This window comes from Siniperca chuatsi, linkage group LG24, assembly GCF_020085105.1.
Source record: "Siniperca chuatsi isolate FFG_IHB_CAS linkage group LG24, ASM2008510v1, whole genome shotgun sequence".
In the NCBI taxonomy this organism is placed as follows: Eukaryota; Metazoa; Chordata; class Actinopteri; order Centrarchiformes; family Sinipercidae; genus Siniperca; species Siniperca chuatsi.
This window is the reverse complement of record NC_058065.1, coordinates 10,660,686-10,678,240: the sequence shown is the minus strand read 5'-3', so window position 1 is coordinate 10,678,240 and position 17,555 is coordinate 10,660,686. Positions and strand designations below refer to the sequence as shown.

Sequence of the window (17,555 nt, the reverse complement as noted above, 5' to 3'; positions counted from 1 at the left end):
CCAAAATCCACTGACAGGGATGGTACAGGGGAAACAAACACGCCTGGCTGTTTGACAGAGATACAACAACGATCTGACACAGAGCAAAGGAAGAACACAGACTAAATACACTCAGATAAGGGAGACAACGAGACACAGGTGAAAACAATGAACGCAATCAAAGACAGGAAGCAAAACTACCAGACACAAGAGGGAGGGGCAATCTTACAAAATAAAACAGGAAATAACTGGACAAAAACCCAAAACCGTGACAGAAATGTCAGAACCTCTAATCTTCCTCTGATGGTGCAGCTGTTGCTTTGTTGGAACAAAGCTGTAGTTACTGATGGTGCCAGCAACTCAATTTGAGCAGATTTCTTCTGCGTGGAAGATGGAAGTCAGGATTTCCCAGCTGGTAAATTACAAACTCATTGCAAGTCAGTGGGTTACTCGTCAAAACCAGAAATAAAATATGGCCTCACAATTTTTCATTGACATAAATGCCATTCTAGCTGCTTATAGGGAATTGACTCTAAATGCAACTTTACATGTCAAATGTTTATATGCTTATGTTTTTTGTATTTACACACAGTACATAGTACTAAATACCACAGTAATACTGTGTAATATCTATAGTTAATTCTGCTTTGCTAACTAGACTTCCTTACTACCACTGTACTGAGAGAAACTCTAGAGAGCACTGTAACAGTGATTTTCTGCCGCATTTAATTTAGAGTTGATTTTATTTTTATGTAGACAGGAATCAATTATTACACATGCAACCCTTTGATTGTAAAGCTTGTGAGGTCTCTGAAAGGAGGAATTTAATCTATAAAGCTATAAAGTGTTACCAGACAGCACCCCAAGAGGGTAGATTTATTTTCAGTTTAATCAATTCAAAACATAAAATGAAACTAGGACTCATTAGCTAATTATATAGTATCCATTTATCCATCCCCATTTGTTTTATTCATGATGAGATAAAAGAAAAACTTGCCTGATTGGTTTAACCTAAACTGAACACCCTACAGAGGACGCATTGTGACGAGTTACCGCATGAGAACCAGTTACCGAAGAGCAAAGAGATTGACTTGTCATGTTGAAGTGCGACTTCACATCCAAGTTTATCCTAATCAGGTCTCTCTCATCGCGAAGCCTCAGGCAGAGCGTGACATGAAAGGAGGAGTTCATTCTCAGAGATATGGAGAGGAGGACAGAGAGGAGATGTGGCATTTGTTTGCTTAAAGACCAGCAAGATTTTATTCCCTCACACACACTCGCTATCTCTTGACTAAAAGAGAGAGGGGAAAATAAAAACACAATTTTTCTATACACACACACACACACACACAGGAGGGTCATAAGCTTTGATTGGGAAGTGAAGCCCAGTTAATCCCCTCTAGCTGCTGTTGAGGAGCCACTCTGTCTTTCTCTCCGCCAAGAAAGGCTAAAAGCAGGCATTAGCTGCACACACACACACTTAGATACACACGCTCCCCTCCTCCTCCTGACACCCAGGACAGGCCGTGGGGAAACACTTAATCACATTCATTATAACGCAAGCAGCTGAGCTACTCATTAGGGACGTGAAAACAATACTGTATTCACTGTAAACTCACACTTATTTTATCTTACGGCGTTAGGATGCAAATGTGGGTTCACACAGGTACCTTGCTTGGCTTTGAGTGTTTTATGTTTATTGTCATCTTATATATAGTAAAACTAAATGATTCCCTTCCTCTTGTTTTTGTCTATAATTCTGTATAAATACATCTTATTATTAAATGCTACGGAGGCTTTCGATGTTTATTTAAGTTAGAATATATAATATCATATCATATTTTATCTTCATTATCTTGAGACCGTGGAATAAATTAGTGTTACTGGAGATTTTAGAATTGATCCAATGTTAAATTTAAACAAATTAAAAATCACACTTATTTCGTCTGAAGTTAATTGGATTTGGATGTTTGAAACTTGGATAAAAGAGAGTAGTTTGGTAAGCATTTCCTACGAGCCCAAGAGAGTTCTTCAAATAGCTGGTGTGATGTATTTCATATTTTAATCACCCATTAGCTCTGTGTCCTTTCATGTACAACAGTTATCTAGAAAAAGAATACAGCATACAAACAAGTAAAAATAAGCCATACAGACAGAGAATATGCTTTTCATTTGTACTGCTGTTTATACAAAGTTATCTCTCCATCTCTGTCTGTGTATTCAGCCTACATCGAGGACGTAGCACGCTGTGTGGACCAGAGCAAGCGCCTCATCATCGTCATGACACCCAGTTATGTCGTGCGGAGGGGGTGGAGCATCTTTGAGCTGGAGACGAGGCTGCGCAACATGCTGGTGACTGGCGAGATCAAGGTCATCCTGATCGAGTGCGCCGAGCTGCGCGGCATCATGAACTACCAGGAAGTGGAGGCCCTCAAGCACACCATCAAGATGCTGACGGTCATCAAGTGGCGCGGGCCGTCTAGCAACAAGCTCAACTCCAAGTTCTGGAAGCAGCTGCTCTACGAGATGCCCTTCAAGCGCATGGAACCCCTGAGCATCTCCCACGAGCAGGTGCTGGACGTCAGCGAGCAGGGCCCCTTCAGCGAGCTCCAGACCGTCTCGGCCATCTCCATGGCGGCGGCCACCTCCACCGCCATGGCGACGGCACACCCGGACTTGCGCTCGACCTTCCACAACTCTTGCCACACCCAGATGAGGCAGAAACACTATTACCGTAGCTACGACTACGACCTGCCGCCCGGCGGCACGCTCCCACCACTCTCCACGCTAGGCAACCAGCACACCTACTGCAACATCCCCATGACGCTCATCAACGGACAGCGGCCGCAGTCCAAGTCGCCGCGCCAGCAGAGTCTGGAGGAGGCCCACGGCAACAACGCCATGCTGCCGCTGCTGCCCAGAGAGACCAGCATATCCAGCGTCATCTGGTGACAGAGCCGGTGCCGGGCGAGATAGACTGTGGATCTATATGATGTCCGTCACAGGGAGGACTCATAACTGGCACTTGGACCCTGAATGCACCGGAGCCAGATGGACCTGAATGGCACTAAGCTACTTGCTGCTGTTGAATTTGCACCAGGAAACACCAGGGGAAGGGGAAGGGGAGGGAGGACGGGGTGTCAGACACACTGTACACATTGGTGATGAAGGTGGTGGAAGATTTTTTTTTTTTTTGGTCCAATAAGAGCTTTTATTGAAACTGAACAACAAAAAAAGAAGCTAGGAGAACTTTTTTGTATGCCTGTATAAACACTCACGTAACACAAGCCAACACCTATGGTAATTTACCCAGAAAGTCAAGGAATACAGGGTCCTGTACATACGTTTTTCTAATTCTTTGTAGCATCAGTGTTTGGGAGTTGTTTCTTGTTTATGTTTTAACATCAGTTGGGACTCTTTTTTTTTATTTCTTTTGTTTCAGTTTGTACAAAAGTGAAGCAATGGCCTGTGAGATGTTTTGGATAAACCGTTGTTACCTTTATCTTAATTTGTTGGCTCGTGTAGTTTATAAAGCTTTTGGGTTTTTTCGGGGGGCGGGGGGTAAAAGTCGCAGCCTTCGGGAGATGAGAACGATTTGGTTCCAATGCTTTCAGAAAAGTCATATCTGTGAAGGGGGATATGAAGAATATGGTGCTAGGCTTCACATCGCTCTGTTTCTCTCACGATAACATTTACTTTTAAAAAAACAGCCTTGCTATTTACCTTAACAGATGATTATATCACCGAAAAATTATGTGTATTATTTTATGAAAAAAGAAAAGTCTATTTTTGTAACTGAGGGATATTTGCTTAGAGAAGTTATACCTATAAAGTTTCTGATAGAAGGAATTGGGGAAACATAATAAAAAAGAATGTTTTGTTATGTGGAACTGCACAGCTCATGAAAAATTGATAGGTCATTCACTAAATGTCTTACTCTTATATTGCAAGAGAAAAAAAAGTTTGTTTGTGTTTTCATCATTAAAAAAAGGAGTTTTGACATTTCAAACACACCACAGATTGCAGCTCAGCTGGCTTTTTATGTTCGTTGATTGAACAGTCACTGCAGCGATTCACAGTTGATTTAACAAGGATGGAGCTGCGCTATCGATGATGTCAGCACAGATGGAGGAGAGGCAAGCTTTGACATCCGGTGTTACCTGAAGCATTTACTCTACCTGGTTTCCTCTGTAGGACCAAACAATGCTGTCCAGGGCTAAACCATTATCTCTGTTATTCATTTCCTCTTAAGTGACAGCTCTGTTATTTGTTCGACATCGCCCTTGTCAACGGAAATGATTTGTCAGTTGAGTAACGCTCTCGGATAAATAAAATTGGGCTTTCACACCTTGCTTTTGAAGTCGGCCCTGACTGCTTGGCACTGCTGTGGCGATGGGACTTAGGAACATAACGACCATAACGATGAAGAGTTTCATTCCAAAATGAGTCTGAAAACATCTGAAACAACAGCCGCTGACTTGATGATGAACTTGAAATGTTATTTGTAATAATATTTAGTTATTAATATTAAAAAGTAACATTTTAGAGGATGTAATCAATTATATTTTTGACCTACTGACCCAGTAATCATCATGGGGTGTATTCTCCTCGAAACCAATAGCCTTTTAGAATGAAACCCTACCAAATAAAGTGTAATTAATGCTCAAGAGTGACAAGAAAGAAGAAAGAACAAATTAAATCCTGGAGTATATGTAACTATACAATAGAAATGCTACTTAGAGCAAGTTAGACCAAAGCAAGCTACAATGAACCATTCTCATTCACTCTTTTTTTTTCTCTGAGTGAAGCTTCCATCGTGATCGGTACGATTTCATTAAATCCTACGAAACAAAAGCTATCTCACACATCCACTCAGACCTGTGAGGGCGGCCTGTGTACTTACTCCTGCTGCAGCTGTGCAGTGTTATTTGTTTTTCAAGAAACTAACCTCATACTAAAATACCTGCAGCATCTCATAACGTAGATGTGTTTCATTTAGTGCCATAAAATATGCAAAGCGGCGAACTCGTAAACAATAAATGAACAATTGTGTTTCCCCCTCCCCCCCTTGCAATCTTCAGTTATTGCTTTTTGATTTTACTTTGACAGAATATTTCAGAACAGGCCTGAGTTTTTTGAAATTTTTAAGTTTTGAAGTTTCAAAGTGTTTGCTGTGAGCTGACAAGACTGGCATTTTGGAGGAAAAGTCCTCTTGATGCAAGATCAACCAATAGATTATTAGAGCCAGGCCTGTTTTTATCCACCTCAATCAGGCCTTCCCCCCAAGTAACCATTTCTGAACAGAGGAGTTTGCTGGCATTGTGTAAATATAATAAAGACAATAACGTGATTAAGATGAAGACAATCGAGCCATATTCATGAAACCAATGGTTATTATTCACAAGGCCTCTCAAAGTAGAAATACTAATCCGGACTGGAGGTTAAAACGTAGAATCGATGAGATTTTGACAGGAGTTTGGCGTCAGCGCTCCTGCTTTGGGAGGCTGCGTCAATACAAGCGTTTGCATTTTCTAGGTGGGGGCGATACACATTTTTGTTTCATGATGACTTGAACATTTCTGGCTTTGGTGGTGAAGATGACGATGATGATGAATAACAATGACAATATATAGCACAGAATTATTCCAGGCACTTTCACGACTCTTGAGACAACGTCTCTCCTGTTTCTGATTTATTTTCTATTATGTATCTGCAATGTTCATTAAACGAGATACTGTTGTTATTAATAAAACCACATTTACGGTAATGTGATTTCTCAGTCCTGTGTGTGTGTGTGTGGAGAGTGGTGTGTGGAGAGTGAGAGCGCTGTATTTGTTTTGTTTATGGAGCAGTGGCATGGATTGCTGACGATGCCCAGATCCCTTTTCCTGGCGGTGAGCCGATGCAGCCCCAACCGCCATAACTCTACCGTCTCCTGTAAAACCTTGAAACAACAATCAATATGTCTCCCTATTCCACTCAGAGACTACATCAGCCCAGCCTCATTTTAGAATAAGACTAAATCAGGAGAGTCAATGCATTCAGAAACACTTTTAAAAAAAAAACCCATGTCCTGATTGTTGTCTGACCTTAGTGCACTTTTGGCTGCAGTCACACAAACAGCTGGCACAAATCGACTCCCGGAGCAGGAAATGGATTTGTTGTTCAGTGTAGAAAATGCAGCTCTCATTTTATATGATCATGTAAATTGTGAATATATTTTAAGAGTTTAAACTTTGGCTCAAACAGTATTGGTTTTTAACAATAAACGATACCTAATATATGCAGCAGTGTGAACATTTTAAACTGTCTACATCTTCGAGAAACATGTTAAGGCTCAGTTGCATGCGTCTACTGGCTTTTCCAGTGGGAATTAGTCCATTGAAAACTACAAGCAAGTTTGCTCAGTTAAACTGTCCCATCTAATGTCTCTAAGAAAACAGGATACTTTTTCTTCAGGAGGCAGATAAACAATCCTTTTCTCTTTTTCCCCTCTGCCTCAGAGCGTTCTTCCTGTAGTGTAGCCATTTACTTATTTTGCTGTGATCAAAGCAAGAACGCTGGTGAGAAAAGAAAAAGCAAAGGCACATGGGGAAGAATCTTAAAGTGCTGCCAGATTGTTAATTAGCTTCAATATGCTGTTCTTGAATGATGAGAAGTTTGTCACGTTGCGGTTGCGCAGTGGTATCAACTGCTGGTATCAGCCAAAGAAGAAAACACCAATATTACAGGTGAACGTAGCTGACGTGTATCAGCAGTCTGGTTGAGAATATCTTCCAGATGTGTTTTTGAAATGTTTAAAAATGTAACTATCGTGGCTCATAACACAAGCAGGAATGAGCGTCTCTGAACAGATGTTTGGCTTTCATACAAATCAAGTTGTTTCAAGAGGGTTGTTTGCAGCTATTGCCAGTAAAGTTTGGATAATTGCATAATTTGAAAACTCCCATATTAATCCTGATACATGAGTGAAGGACTTATTTTATCCAGCAATATCTGTGGAAATCATTTTTTCCCCCAAAAACTACTACTGTTCACTATTTGTAACCATGATTCTGCTCAACCATATGATATTTTTTTGTTGCGGTTACAAAATGCCAGGCTTCAGGCATGACTGGGAAAACCTGTTAAAAATAAATGTGCAGTCCAACAATATGGAACTGAATGCATCTGATTTCTGACACTCTCACATAAAATGTCATGCACCAGGATGACATTCTGTGCTCACACGGCCATTGGCTGAATCAGCCCATTCACACCACATTGACGTCAATTCATGCGCTCTGTTGCTGGCGTAGTTAAAGAAATTGTTCGACATTTTGGGATATAAGCTTACTTGCATTTTTGCCAAGAGTTAGATGAGAAGACCGATACCACTCTCGTGTCTGTACGGTAAATATAAAACTAGAGCCGGCAGCCGCTTAGCTTAGCTTAGCATAAAGACCGGAGACGAGGGGAAACAGCTAGCCTGGCAACCTCACAAAGTGTGCACCTTAAAACCACAACTTGATGTTTTTACACTTCGTGTTTCCCAAGATGTCGAACTATTCCTTTAAGTAAAAGTCAAATGTAGCAACACGTGACACCTGAATTTCATGTCTTTCATGTCGCCTACCATCTTGGTCCAGTCAAGTACAGACCAGAGTTGTCCCACCCAGACTGTTACCCTAACCTTTACCACACCAAACCCAAACATAAAACACTTAAACCCTACACTGCATAATTGTTTGTTGATGCTATGTTCGCATTGTCTTGTTTTAATGCTGTGTGGTGAAGCCAATAAAGATTGATGCTTGAATTAAATCTTTTTCTCTCACAAACCAACTGAAAGAACCTTTCCAGAATGCAGCAGCAATGTGAAGAAAACAAAATCTTTCCCCACAGGTGAAAGTAGCCATATTTGAGCCGCTGCTGCGCAACATCCGCGTACGCCTTGTACCGAACTAGAGAAAGCATCATGCTCCCTATAGTATGGCTATACACATGAAGCTACATTCTAACCATCAGGTCCCATGTGAACATAGAAAGCCGCCAGATGTTTTCATCTGAGCCGACATGTCGCCATATGGTGTGTGTGTGTCTGCGAAAAGGGGGAGGTCCTAAGCTTCTGCACTTTCCCCCCCCCAAATGAAATCGTTTTCACTTCATTACAGTGTCACAGCCAGTAAGCTGCCTGAACAAAAGCATTTGACGTGGGGGCAAGCAGAGACTTTCGCTGCACTGAGAGCAGATCAGGCTACGAGCGTACACACACGCATACACACTTACTAGTGAAGAGTATTACTTACTCTGGCAGGTATACCATGCCCCTCCATGTCCCACGGGGCCTTGTTACTTGGAGCTCTGTGCTCTGTGCCCTGTGTGACATGTCTTCCACTCGAAGAACCGGGCCAATTGTCTGTGCATGGATAGGTGGCGGAGGCGGTGGAGGCAGTGTGTGTGTGTGTGAGCTGAAAGCATTGGGAGAGTGGATGCAGGCAGCTGTTAACCCAGTTTTGGAGTAATTCTGAACTCACCATGGTTCAGCAAGGCATAATTGCCTGTGCATGCAGTGTGTGTGTGTGTGTGTGTGTGTGTGTGTGGAAGATGCAAGTCATGGATCACGGATCACTTACCAAGCCCTTCAATTTACTGTTACTTCCTGCAAGAGAGGCTCCATCTTTAATTATTTATTATTTTACAATAGTATAGATGTCTGTGCGGTGAGGTTGGATATTGATTTGACTGTGGAACAGTCGGCTTATCAAAGGATACTTCACTGCTGTTTTCGTGTCTTAATTGAACAAGTCAGAAATGACAAGTGATATCATATTAGCTTATTATAATCAGAATAAAAAGTTGCTGCAGTGATTTTGAGCAGTGACCGGTGTCTGTCCTCCAATTAAAAGATGCAGGGAGAAGACTCAGGAAAATCAAAGTGAAACGCTGTCATCTGCTGGACATACTTCACCCTGCACCTCAGCTGACTCAGTCTTGCAAGGCATGCTGGGAGGGAAGGACCCAATTAGACCCATTTATGGTGGAAGTGGAGTGATCTGTGCATTTTCCTTTAAAGCAGTGCACTGCCATTGTACAAACCTGCTGTTACCTGCAAAGCACTTTTTATGGTTCCCATAATGTTTGGTAAATTTGGATTCTCTGAATAACAGACCAAGCACATGGTGAATATATAATGAAGGATATGCTGTTATGTAAATTTGCACCACATACTGTATATCAAATGATTAAATGAGCTAAAATAGATGGCACTTTGTATCCACAGCTAAAGTCAAACACAACTCTCATCTTTGTGTATTTGGGAAAATGGAGCTGCAAGTGATTATATTCTGATGGGACAGTGACAACAGGATTTAGAATAAATCCTGGCTCAGTTTATAGTATTTCAATATTTTACAGATTAGGTTTGACTACTTTTCCAAACTTGAATCTGTCATGTTCACCTTTGCTGACATATAAATGGCACAAACTGACAGCTTGGGCTTAACATTCTGTCAGTAAGGCATCCCATCATGCTAAATCACCTAATAATGCTTATTCACATACCTCTGTTTTTGTGGAGGCGAAGAAAAAGTGTCACGCAAGGTGTGTTTGCAAGGAATTATGGGTAAAGAAACTTTTGGCGTGTTTTCAATACACTTGCTCCGGCTCCTTTCGGATTTTGTGGATTTATGGATCGAATATCTGCCCAGGTAAGCGCCAGATGCTGAAGCGTGATAACTTTTATGATACAATATTTGCTCTGGCTTGTTAGTGTTGCTTGAATCTATGAAACTAACTTGGTGGTGGAAGTACAGCGTTTGGAGTTTTACCATCTCCATTGTTAAAATATTAATGTTCGACGTGTTTTAGAAACAAATGTTTTCGGGGAGACTTACTCCTGGCAAATACAGTTAAATGACGATGATAGCATTATGCTAGTTTTATACTTACTACGAGAAAAGACGTTTTTAACACGCTTCCCAAATTAAGCCGGAAAACACGTCAGGTGTGTGAGCGTAGACTTCACGTAATTTACGTACACGTCTTTCGTAGAATAACGTTACTACTGTAACGGCTGGTAAACTGGGAAACATACAGTGTGTATATAAGCCTATGTGCTGATTATATCTGTTTTAAAGGTTAGCTTGTAAGCAGTGGTTCATTGTATTTGTTTATTTAACAGGGGCAGTGCTCCTGAATTAACACTGCTGTAAATACGCCAGTTAAGCTAGCCAAAAGACTGTTTTTCACCTGTGGCCCCTGGGCAGACGTCACAGTCACCTTACAAAATAACATAACGTTTAAACAGTTGAATTGAAATGGGATTTAAACATTCAGAACAGTAATAAAAAGGTTATCTAAATGTTGGTAAAGATAGGCAGACGTTTCTATTGTTCAATTGAGACTTGCCAGGCAGCACTAACTTATAGTTTAGCTTAGTTAGCATGACTATAGGTTGTTTACTAGCCTATTGTAGCAGTGAAACACAGACATTAGGCTACTAGTTAGCTAAGTATGCTAAAACATTTGGCAGTGTCAGAATTTATGAACATTTTCTATCAACGTTTATTATTTGCCATGTGTAAATAGGCCTACTGGAAGCATTATTTGGCAGACTATATATACACCAATGAGAGTCAGAAATTCAGTAACGTTTTGTTGGGTCCTTTTTATTGATGACACATCCATGATAGTACATTGTAAGAGCTAACATGGCAGGGAATCATGTAGGGCTGCAAGTAATGAGGATTGGCATTATCGATTCATCTGCTGATTATTTTCTCATTTAGCCTAACTGATTAACTGTTTAAAATTGTGGGAAAAAACACCATTTATCACAATCACAATTTCCCAAAGCCCAACCTGACGTTTTCAAATGTCTTGCTTTGTTCCACCAACAGTCCAAAACTCAGATATTTAGTTCACTGTCACATAAGATTAAGAAAAGCAGTAATTACATTTGAGAAGCTGAGACAAATTTGGCATTTTTGATAAATGACTTAAACTATTAATATCAAAATAGTTGCAGATTACTTTTCTGTCGATCAACTAATCGAATAATCAGCTAATCGTCTCAGCTCAAGAATCATGTTTATAGGTTATAATGCCATGCATTTATTACAGGTTAGGGTTAATTTGTGCCAGTGTAGGAAGTCCACGTTTAGTGGGAAGTATGCGTTTGTGTGCTCAGGATCAGTCTGTATTTCTGAGATTTTGTGTTGAAGCCCACTGGCTCAGTTGTTTGCGATATGAGATCCTGCACCGAAAGGAAAGGAAAGTAATCTGAGACAAGCTTAGCAAGTGTTAGACTCAGTAGCTGAGAGGAAAAAAAGCCATTAATGCAAATGCTTGGAAGATTGTGGTGCTAATACTCAAGACTAAGCTTAAATGTCTATTGCTGCCTTGAAAGGCTTCATCCGGAGGAAAGAAAAGCCCTGAGAGAACAAGCTCAGAAGCTGTGCTCAGCATTTGCTCATTGTCATAAGCAGTTGGGAACTTTTAGACTTTGATACCTGACTTTTAACAATGCAGAGCCGGTAGCCTCGAGGAAAGATCGAAAAGCTACCAGTGAAGAAGTCCCAGAAATGTGACGTGGTCACTGTCATTAAAATGCTGCAATGTTTCATTTATTTAGATGCTTAAAGAATGTAGGCTCGCATCTGTGTTTTCTAAGGACACTACAATGCCTGTCTTTATAGCTTCCTGTAGGAGTCAGGCTTCATTTGTCAAGCCACAATAGCCTGTCAGCAGTGATATATTTATAGCTATAGCGGGACTAATAGCACAGAAGTTAGCCCCGAGCTAACTTGTTTTAACATTCTTAAATCTGTGTATTGTAGCTCCTTGTGGCATAAACAGCAGCTCATTTCATCAGGCTGTTCTGAAGTTCATGTCAAAATGTTCTGTGCAACATTACATTTTAAGATGCAACCCACAGTTTATTTGACCATCTAAATGTATTTAAATGTGTCTGATTAATTGGAATTTTCAGTGTAAAATAATTAGTGCAGAAATAACAAGTTCATCGACAGAACATCGGCAAGTTGAAGACGCCTCTTCGGGCTCTGGGAAACTGTGTTGGGTGGCTTTAATTGTCAGTTGCAGCTGTAAAAATGAGCTCTTAGGACACTTTTCATTAATCCATCATAACAAGTTTAGCTGTCACATAATGTGAAATCAGAAACAGTTTTAAAATGTGTACAAGTCACTAAAATCACTATAGAAACATAGACAGAAGTGTGGTGGTTCAGCACAGAGTATCATGTAATAATCACATCCAGTATTAGAACTTTAAATAACGTACAACACATCCTCAAGTTAAGACAAAGATGGGAAATAAGTGTGCATCATGGGAGGTGATTCAGCATGAAATGTTCATTCACATTGTGAACACAGTGTGCCGTTGCATCAGGAGGGACAATCTGCAGTATCATTTCGTGTGGTTTAATTCAGGCTGGTATTTCCCAGGTAACAGCATCCTCCGACACCTGGGAGCAGGAGGAAGAAGAGAAGCAGCTCAGTGCCGGCTCCTGACGATATTAATGAAATGAGGCGTCAAGCGAATCCTCGCTGAGCGGAGATGTATTTACTGAATACTCTCTGTCTGAACAGAGAGATGGATGGAGCCCAAACCACCGGTGCGTTACGATGTAGCCTGTCTAGCAGCTGTTTTAATTGACACCCATAACTTTTTTTTTTTTGTGGGTGTCAGATTGGTGATGGAGAGTGTGTATGTCTGTATATGTGTGTGCTTGAGTTCAGCTACAGTAGTAGTATTATTATTATTGAGAAAGTAATTTAAGAGCTGTAAAAAATATATCTGACATCAAGCAAGTACTAATGATTATAGTGCCTGTTTGCAAAATGTTTAAGGGGCAATAAGTTGGATTTTACAGCCCTAAAGTGACCACAATATATCTGCTGGAGTTTAATAGCATTGTTCATTAATACCACAGATTCATTTGCCAATAAACAGCATCTTATCCAACTATGATTTGGCCAAGAATGAAGATTTCTGGCTTTTCAAACTCACTTACTTGTAAAACCAAAGGATAAAGACACTTGCTATCACCAATTGTTTATTGCCTTTTTTTTTTTTTTTTTTTACTTTGACTAGTTTTTCATACTTTTTATATGCTCATCTTTTTCAGAAAGTGATGGGTGATCGTCTCCACCGGTCACACTGAGCATCAATGGTAGGAACTGCTTCATACTTGTTTACTGTTACTGTTTTCTAAAGCAGTGACTCTTTTGCTTTGTTTTCTGAATGTAACTTTTAAAATGCATGGGATCACATGAGGCGATGCTTCTGTGCTGTTTATGCTTATTGATTGATTTCAAGTTTGGTGGTTGTCTTTGGTCTCATTTTCTTGGAAGCTTTAATGCCATTTAGTTTTGTGGAAGCAGATGCTCTGCAGCTGTAGTTGATGGTATCAAGCTATGGGTGGTGTAAACGGTTGTATCTAGTTTGTGATTTGCTGAGAGAGGATCGATGGATATATTGAGCTGAAGGAGAAAGGAACAGCATGTGAATTAGTTGAGCTTGAGTGCGAGGTCTGTCTGTGTTCGGACAGATGTTTGTATTACACTTTTGTCATGTAAGCGGTGCTCTTATTGTATGCTATTCCCACGCTGCTGTGCAACCTGGTTCCTAGAGTCTCATCTTGTCTCCGAGTCGGATCTCTGCAGAATCAGTAGAGGATTTATTCGTACTGTTGTAAAGCTCTAGGCAACTCTGAATACGGGCCTTTACCGACAGTTGCAAGGCCTGGAATATGCCAGAAAGTAACAGCAGAGGTTTGAAGTAATCATGGTCATTCTCATTGTGTCGTGAGGTCACCATGGCTGGAGTGGTCCTCCCTGTCCTCACAAACAAACAAAAAAGTCATGATGTGCAGCAGGACTGTTTCCATCAAGCAGAATTCATAATGTGCAGCTGATGCTTACAGTAGGCTACATTCTTTAAATTTAAAAGGAAAATATAAACAAATGTATAAATACATGATTACATTCAATTAAAACGTATCATTCAGTCTCAAACTTGTTCCTTTCTGTGGGTTTTACCGCTCATAAAACATAGCGAGCACATGCTCGTCTATGCTGCTCGTCCCGGTCACGGGTCTGAAGAAGAGTCCCGCCACCGCGTCCGGGTCCACGGACCGCAGCGTGTTCAGGACCGCGCGCAGCCTGCCAAACCGGCCCGCTGTCTCCCGGTGGACGACTCTCACGTGCTGGTAAAGCGCGCGCTCAGCCTCTCTCTGAAGCGCCCGGATGTACTTCCGACACTCCAGCTCCGCCACCGCTACAGGATGACAAGGCAGGCTGACAATCAGTGTGGAACAGACTCCGAAATGACTCACGGAATAAAGTTATTTAGGCAAAGTTGGCTAATGTTTGTTACCCTAAAGTCACACCTGTATTAATGGCCTTACAAAGGCACGTTAGCCTATTATGCCATAAAAAGAGAAGAAAAATACCATTATGTATGTTGAAGTCACCATAAATATAGGCTAATTAACCTAATATGAATATTATAGCCTAATCATATCACATGATATTGAAATGGTAGCCTACCGTAAACTAACAGTAAAACTGTAAAGGCATACAGCAAAAGCTCTTGTAACGTTAGTGAATTAGAGTCGGACTGTGCTTAACTATCAAAATGACCAACTTTTAACGGTGTTGTGTGGTAAACACTGCCAGCTGAGTATTGTTTCTTACCCGGGGTGAATAGTATCGCTGCCTTCAGAAACGCGTATTCTTGGACGCTGATCCTCAGTCCTCTACTCTTGAGCAGAATCATTTTGATCCCCTCTGCATCGCAGACGGACACCCCTGGGTCTTGAATCTCGGTCGCTGTACGCTGCTGTCGCTCTTTGCTGTGCGTTAAAATCCTGTGTAACAGACTTGGCTGCTGCGTCTCCACCGTGTCGAAGTCCACGGAGTCCTGGGCCATGCCCAAAACCAGCAGCGGCGCCCAGCTGTTGCGCACGAGCCGGAGCTGGTCTTCCTCCGGCAAACCCCGAAAACACGGTACGTTTTTCACGAACCTGAAAGTTTTCACAAGCACCTCCGATGCCGCTTTGAAAACTAAGTGCGGAGCCCGGATCGCCACCAGTTTCCTCTTGGAGCAGGAGCAAAGCTGGTGCGCAGCGGCCGTCTCCAGCTGTTCCTGCGGGCACTGAGCGCCTCTGTTCAGGATGCTGTAGAGGATGCTCCCCTGGGCTGCATCCTCACGGTCTCTACACTCACAACACGACATGACGTTTCTCAAAGCTGCCCGATTGATTGTGAGCTTGTTTTGGCGAATATCTTATTTTTTTTTATAGACTTGGGGCACCAAAAACACACCTCCGGTCAATATTTCCACAATAAAAGCATAACAAGGTAGCAGCAGTAACTCAAACGTCAGTTCTCAAAACAGCTACCAGATTGAGAACTGACGTTCGGACTTTCGGAAAATAATGACAATATGGGCATTTTTTCTCTTTAGCATATAACCTATCCTGAATCTCTCGAGCTTGAAAATATGATAAATATTAATGCAGTAAACTTTCAGCAGAATCAGCTTTATTGGCCAAGTATGTGTTCACATAAAAGGAATTTGACTCCGGTTTTAAGTTGCTCTCAGTGTACTTACACACAGTTCCCAGAACTATTTACAGGGACATAGCCAGCTAAAAACACTACAACAAAGCTGAGCAAAGATGGGTAAACATAGAACAATAATGTACATACATGTAGGTGAAAAAAGAGGTGTGAGTATAGGCTATGACCAACAACATACAATGTCTATGTATGAGTCAAGTGTTTCTGTAAATTGTAAACAATACAAATATATGCAGCAATATTAAGAAAATAAATAAATCAAATGTGCAGAAATTAAAATAAACTGTATTCTGTAAAAATGTAACCATGGTTACTGTACACATAATGGCTTGGTTTACTTTAATTACTTAATTCCACTAAATTTGCACTGCTGCTGAAGTACAGTACATTGTATTATTTTAGTCCAATGGTAATAATGTCACAATATTATTAAAACAGTGATTAATATTATTGTTTTATAGGGTACAGTTGTGAGTGTAACGAGTGCACCTGCAGACAGTAGAGTCGAGAGTCTGATGTGAATCGAGAGTGAAGTTGGGTTAGTTGCTGTGTTGGTATTGATTGAAGGAGATTTCCTGAAAGATAGTGCAAAGAAGTGTAGCCCGCTAGAAATAGCAGTGGCGGATGGCCCTTAAAGGAAGTTTTTCTTTGCCACTGTCGCCAAATGTTTGCTCATGGTGGGATTTGTTGGGTCTTTGTAATTAATATTATAAAGAGTATGGTCTAGACCTGCTCTATAGGAAAAGTGCAATGAGATAACTTCTGTTATGAATTGGCACTATATATATAAATAAATTGAATTGAAAATACAACAGCTGATAATAACATTTACTTCCACTACATCCCTGCAAACAATTCTTGTTGTATCCATGTTACATTTAATTTCAATTCACATTACATTTTTTGACCTAATTGAGTATTTTGACATGTGGTAAATATGAAGCCTTCATTTTGAAAGCCAACCTCCAGTCTTACTCTGGCTGTTTGCAGATGGGTTTCAGAGGGCAGGATGGACTTGTGTTAATGTGAGATCCATTTCATTAATTCAACACAAACATGGTTAGCAACAGCCCCATACTACAGTGTCTGTACAGGTTGACTTCAGCCTGTTTCTGGTTATCTGTTGCCTGTTAGATCCGGTTTAAATGCATGCACAGTTATAATAATAATAATAATAATAATAATAATAATATATTTATAGAGCACTTATCAAAAGAAAGTACAAAATGCTTCACAACAAGATGAATAAAATACCACAATGAATGAAGAAATAAAATACACAAAAGCAATAAAATAAACAGCCAGTTCAGGTAAAATCAGTAAAGAGGCTAAAACGGGTGTGATGTGGTTGAACTTCTTGGTCCTGGTTAACAGCCTAGCAGCTGAGTTTTGTACAGTCTGCAGTTGTGTCAAAGTTTTTTCATTAAGACAAGTGAACAGGCTGTTAGAATAATCGAGGAGATAAAAGCATGTACAACAGTTTCTGCATCACTAAGATTTAAAAGAGATTGGATTTTTGCAGTATTTCTGAAGTGATTAAAAACATGATTGGACAAGCTTAGCGATATGTTGCTCAAAACATAAAATGCTATCAAACAGGACACCAAGATTTCTTGCAACAGGCTTGATATGTTGTGATAGGTTACCAGTAGATGGCAGTATTTGTTTAGTGATGTGTTGGGGCCCAATAACAAGGATTTCAGTTTTATTTGAGTTGAGTTGAAGAAAATTTATCGACATCCAATTTTTTATGTCAGACAGGCAGTCCTGCAGAGAACGCGGCAGTGGGCTTGCCAGGGAGGTACAACTGAGTGTCATCCGCATAACAATGAAAAGAAATACCATGTCTGCGGATGACATCACCCAAAGGAAGCATGTATAAGGAGAACAATATTGGTCCCAGAATTGAACCTCGAGGGACACCGTAATTGATATGGGAAAAGGATGACATGAAGTTATTAATGATGATGCAGAATTTCCTATTGGAC

The 17,555-nt window shown here is 40.7% G+C and overlaps 2 protein-coding genes and 1 long non-coding RNA gene across 8 annotated transcripts in view; 2 read left to right on the top strand and 1 right to left on the bottom strand.

Moving 5' to 3' along the window:
* The window catches only part of LOC122872163 (interleukin-1 receptor accessory protein-like 1), a 293,532-nt gene extending 287,786 nt beyond the window's left edge, over positions 1 to 5,746 (top strand). For all 5 annotated transcript variants that reach the window (XM_044188023.1, XM_044188021.1, XM_044188022.1 and 2 more), the window contains one exon: positions 2,204 to 5,746. In XM_044188023.1, coding sequence (XP_044043958.1) covers positions 2,204 to 2,931 — 728 coding nt within the window. In that variant the 3' untranslated portion in view covers positions 2,932 to 5,746. The remainder of the gene's footprint in view (positions 1 to 2,203) is intronic.
* A 3,779-nt stretch (positions 5,747 to 9,525) lies between these two features.
* The window catches only part of LOC122872353, a 29,795-nt gene continuing 21,765 nt past the window's right edge, over positions 9,526 to 17,555 (top strand). Inside the window, exons 1-3 of the long non-coding RNA XR_006377088.1 lie at positions 9,526 to 9,668; positions 12,427 to 12,596; positions 13,110 to 13,154. This is a non-coding gene — a long non-coding RNA (uncharacterized LOC122872353). The remainder of the gene's footprint in view (positions 9,669 to 12,426; positions 12,597 to 13,109; positions 13,155 to 17,555) is intronic.
* Positions 10,613 to 16,242, bottom strand: LOC122872351 (nuclear receptor subfamily 0 group B member 1-like). Of its 2 annotated transcripts, XM_044188481.1 has the most exons (4): positions 14,680 to 16,242; positions 14,023 to 14,260; positions 13,712 to 13,818; positions 10,613 to 12,446 (listed from the first exon to the last, which is right to left on the bottom strand). In XM_044188481.1, exons 1-3 carry the CDS (start codon positions 15,218 to 15,220, stop codon positions 13,779 to 13,781), a joined length of 819 nt encoding a protein of 272 aa, XP_044044416.1. In that variant the 5' UTR covers positions 15,221 to 16,242; the 3' UTR covers positions 10,613 to 12,446; positions 13,712 to 13,778. The 2 variants fall into 2 exon arrangements, with proteins under 2 accessions (XP_044044416.1, XP_044044415.1); XM_044188480.1 differs by lacking the exon at positions 13,712 to 13,818.

What these genes read in the sequence shown, in the direction of transcription:
- LOC122872351 (XM_044188480.1), bottom strand. Translation starts at nt 15,220, where the DNA reads ATGTCGTGTTGTGAGTGTAGAGACCGTGAGGATGCAGCCCAGGGGAGC. An exon ending in AGCGATACTATTCACCCCGG is followed by an intron (nt 14,261 to 14,679) that starts GTAAGAAACAAT and finishes GTCATCCTGTAG; the next exon opens with CGGTGGCGGAGCTGGAGTGT. An exon ending in CTCGCTATGTTTTATGAGCG is followed by an intron (nt 12,447 to 14,022) that starts GTAAAACCCACA and finishes TCCTGCTCCCAG; the next exon opens with GTGTCGGAGGATGCTGTTAC.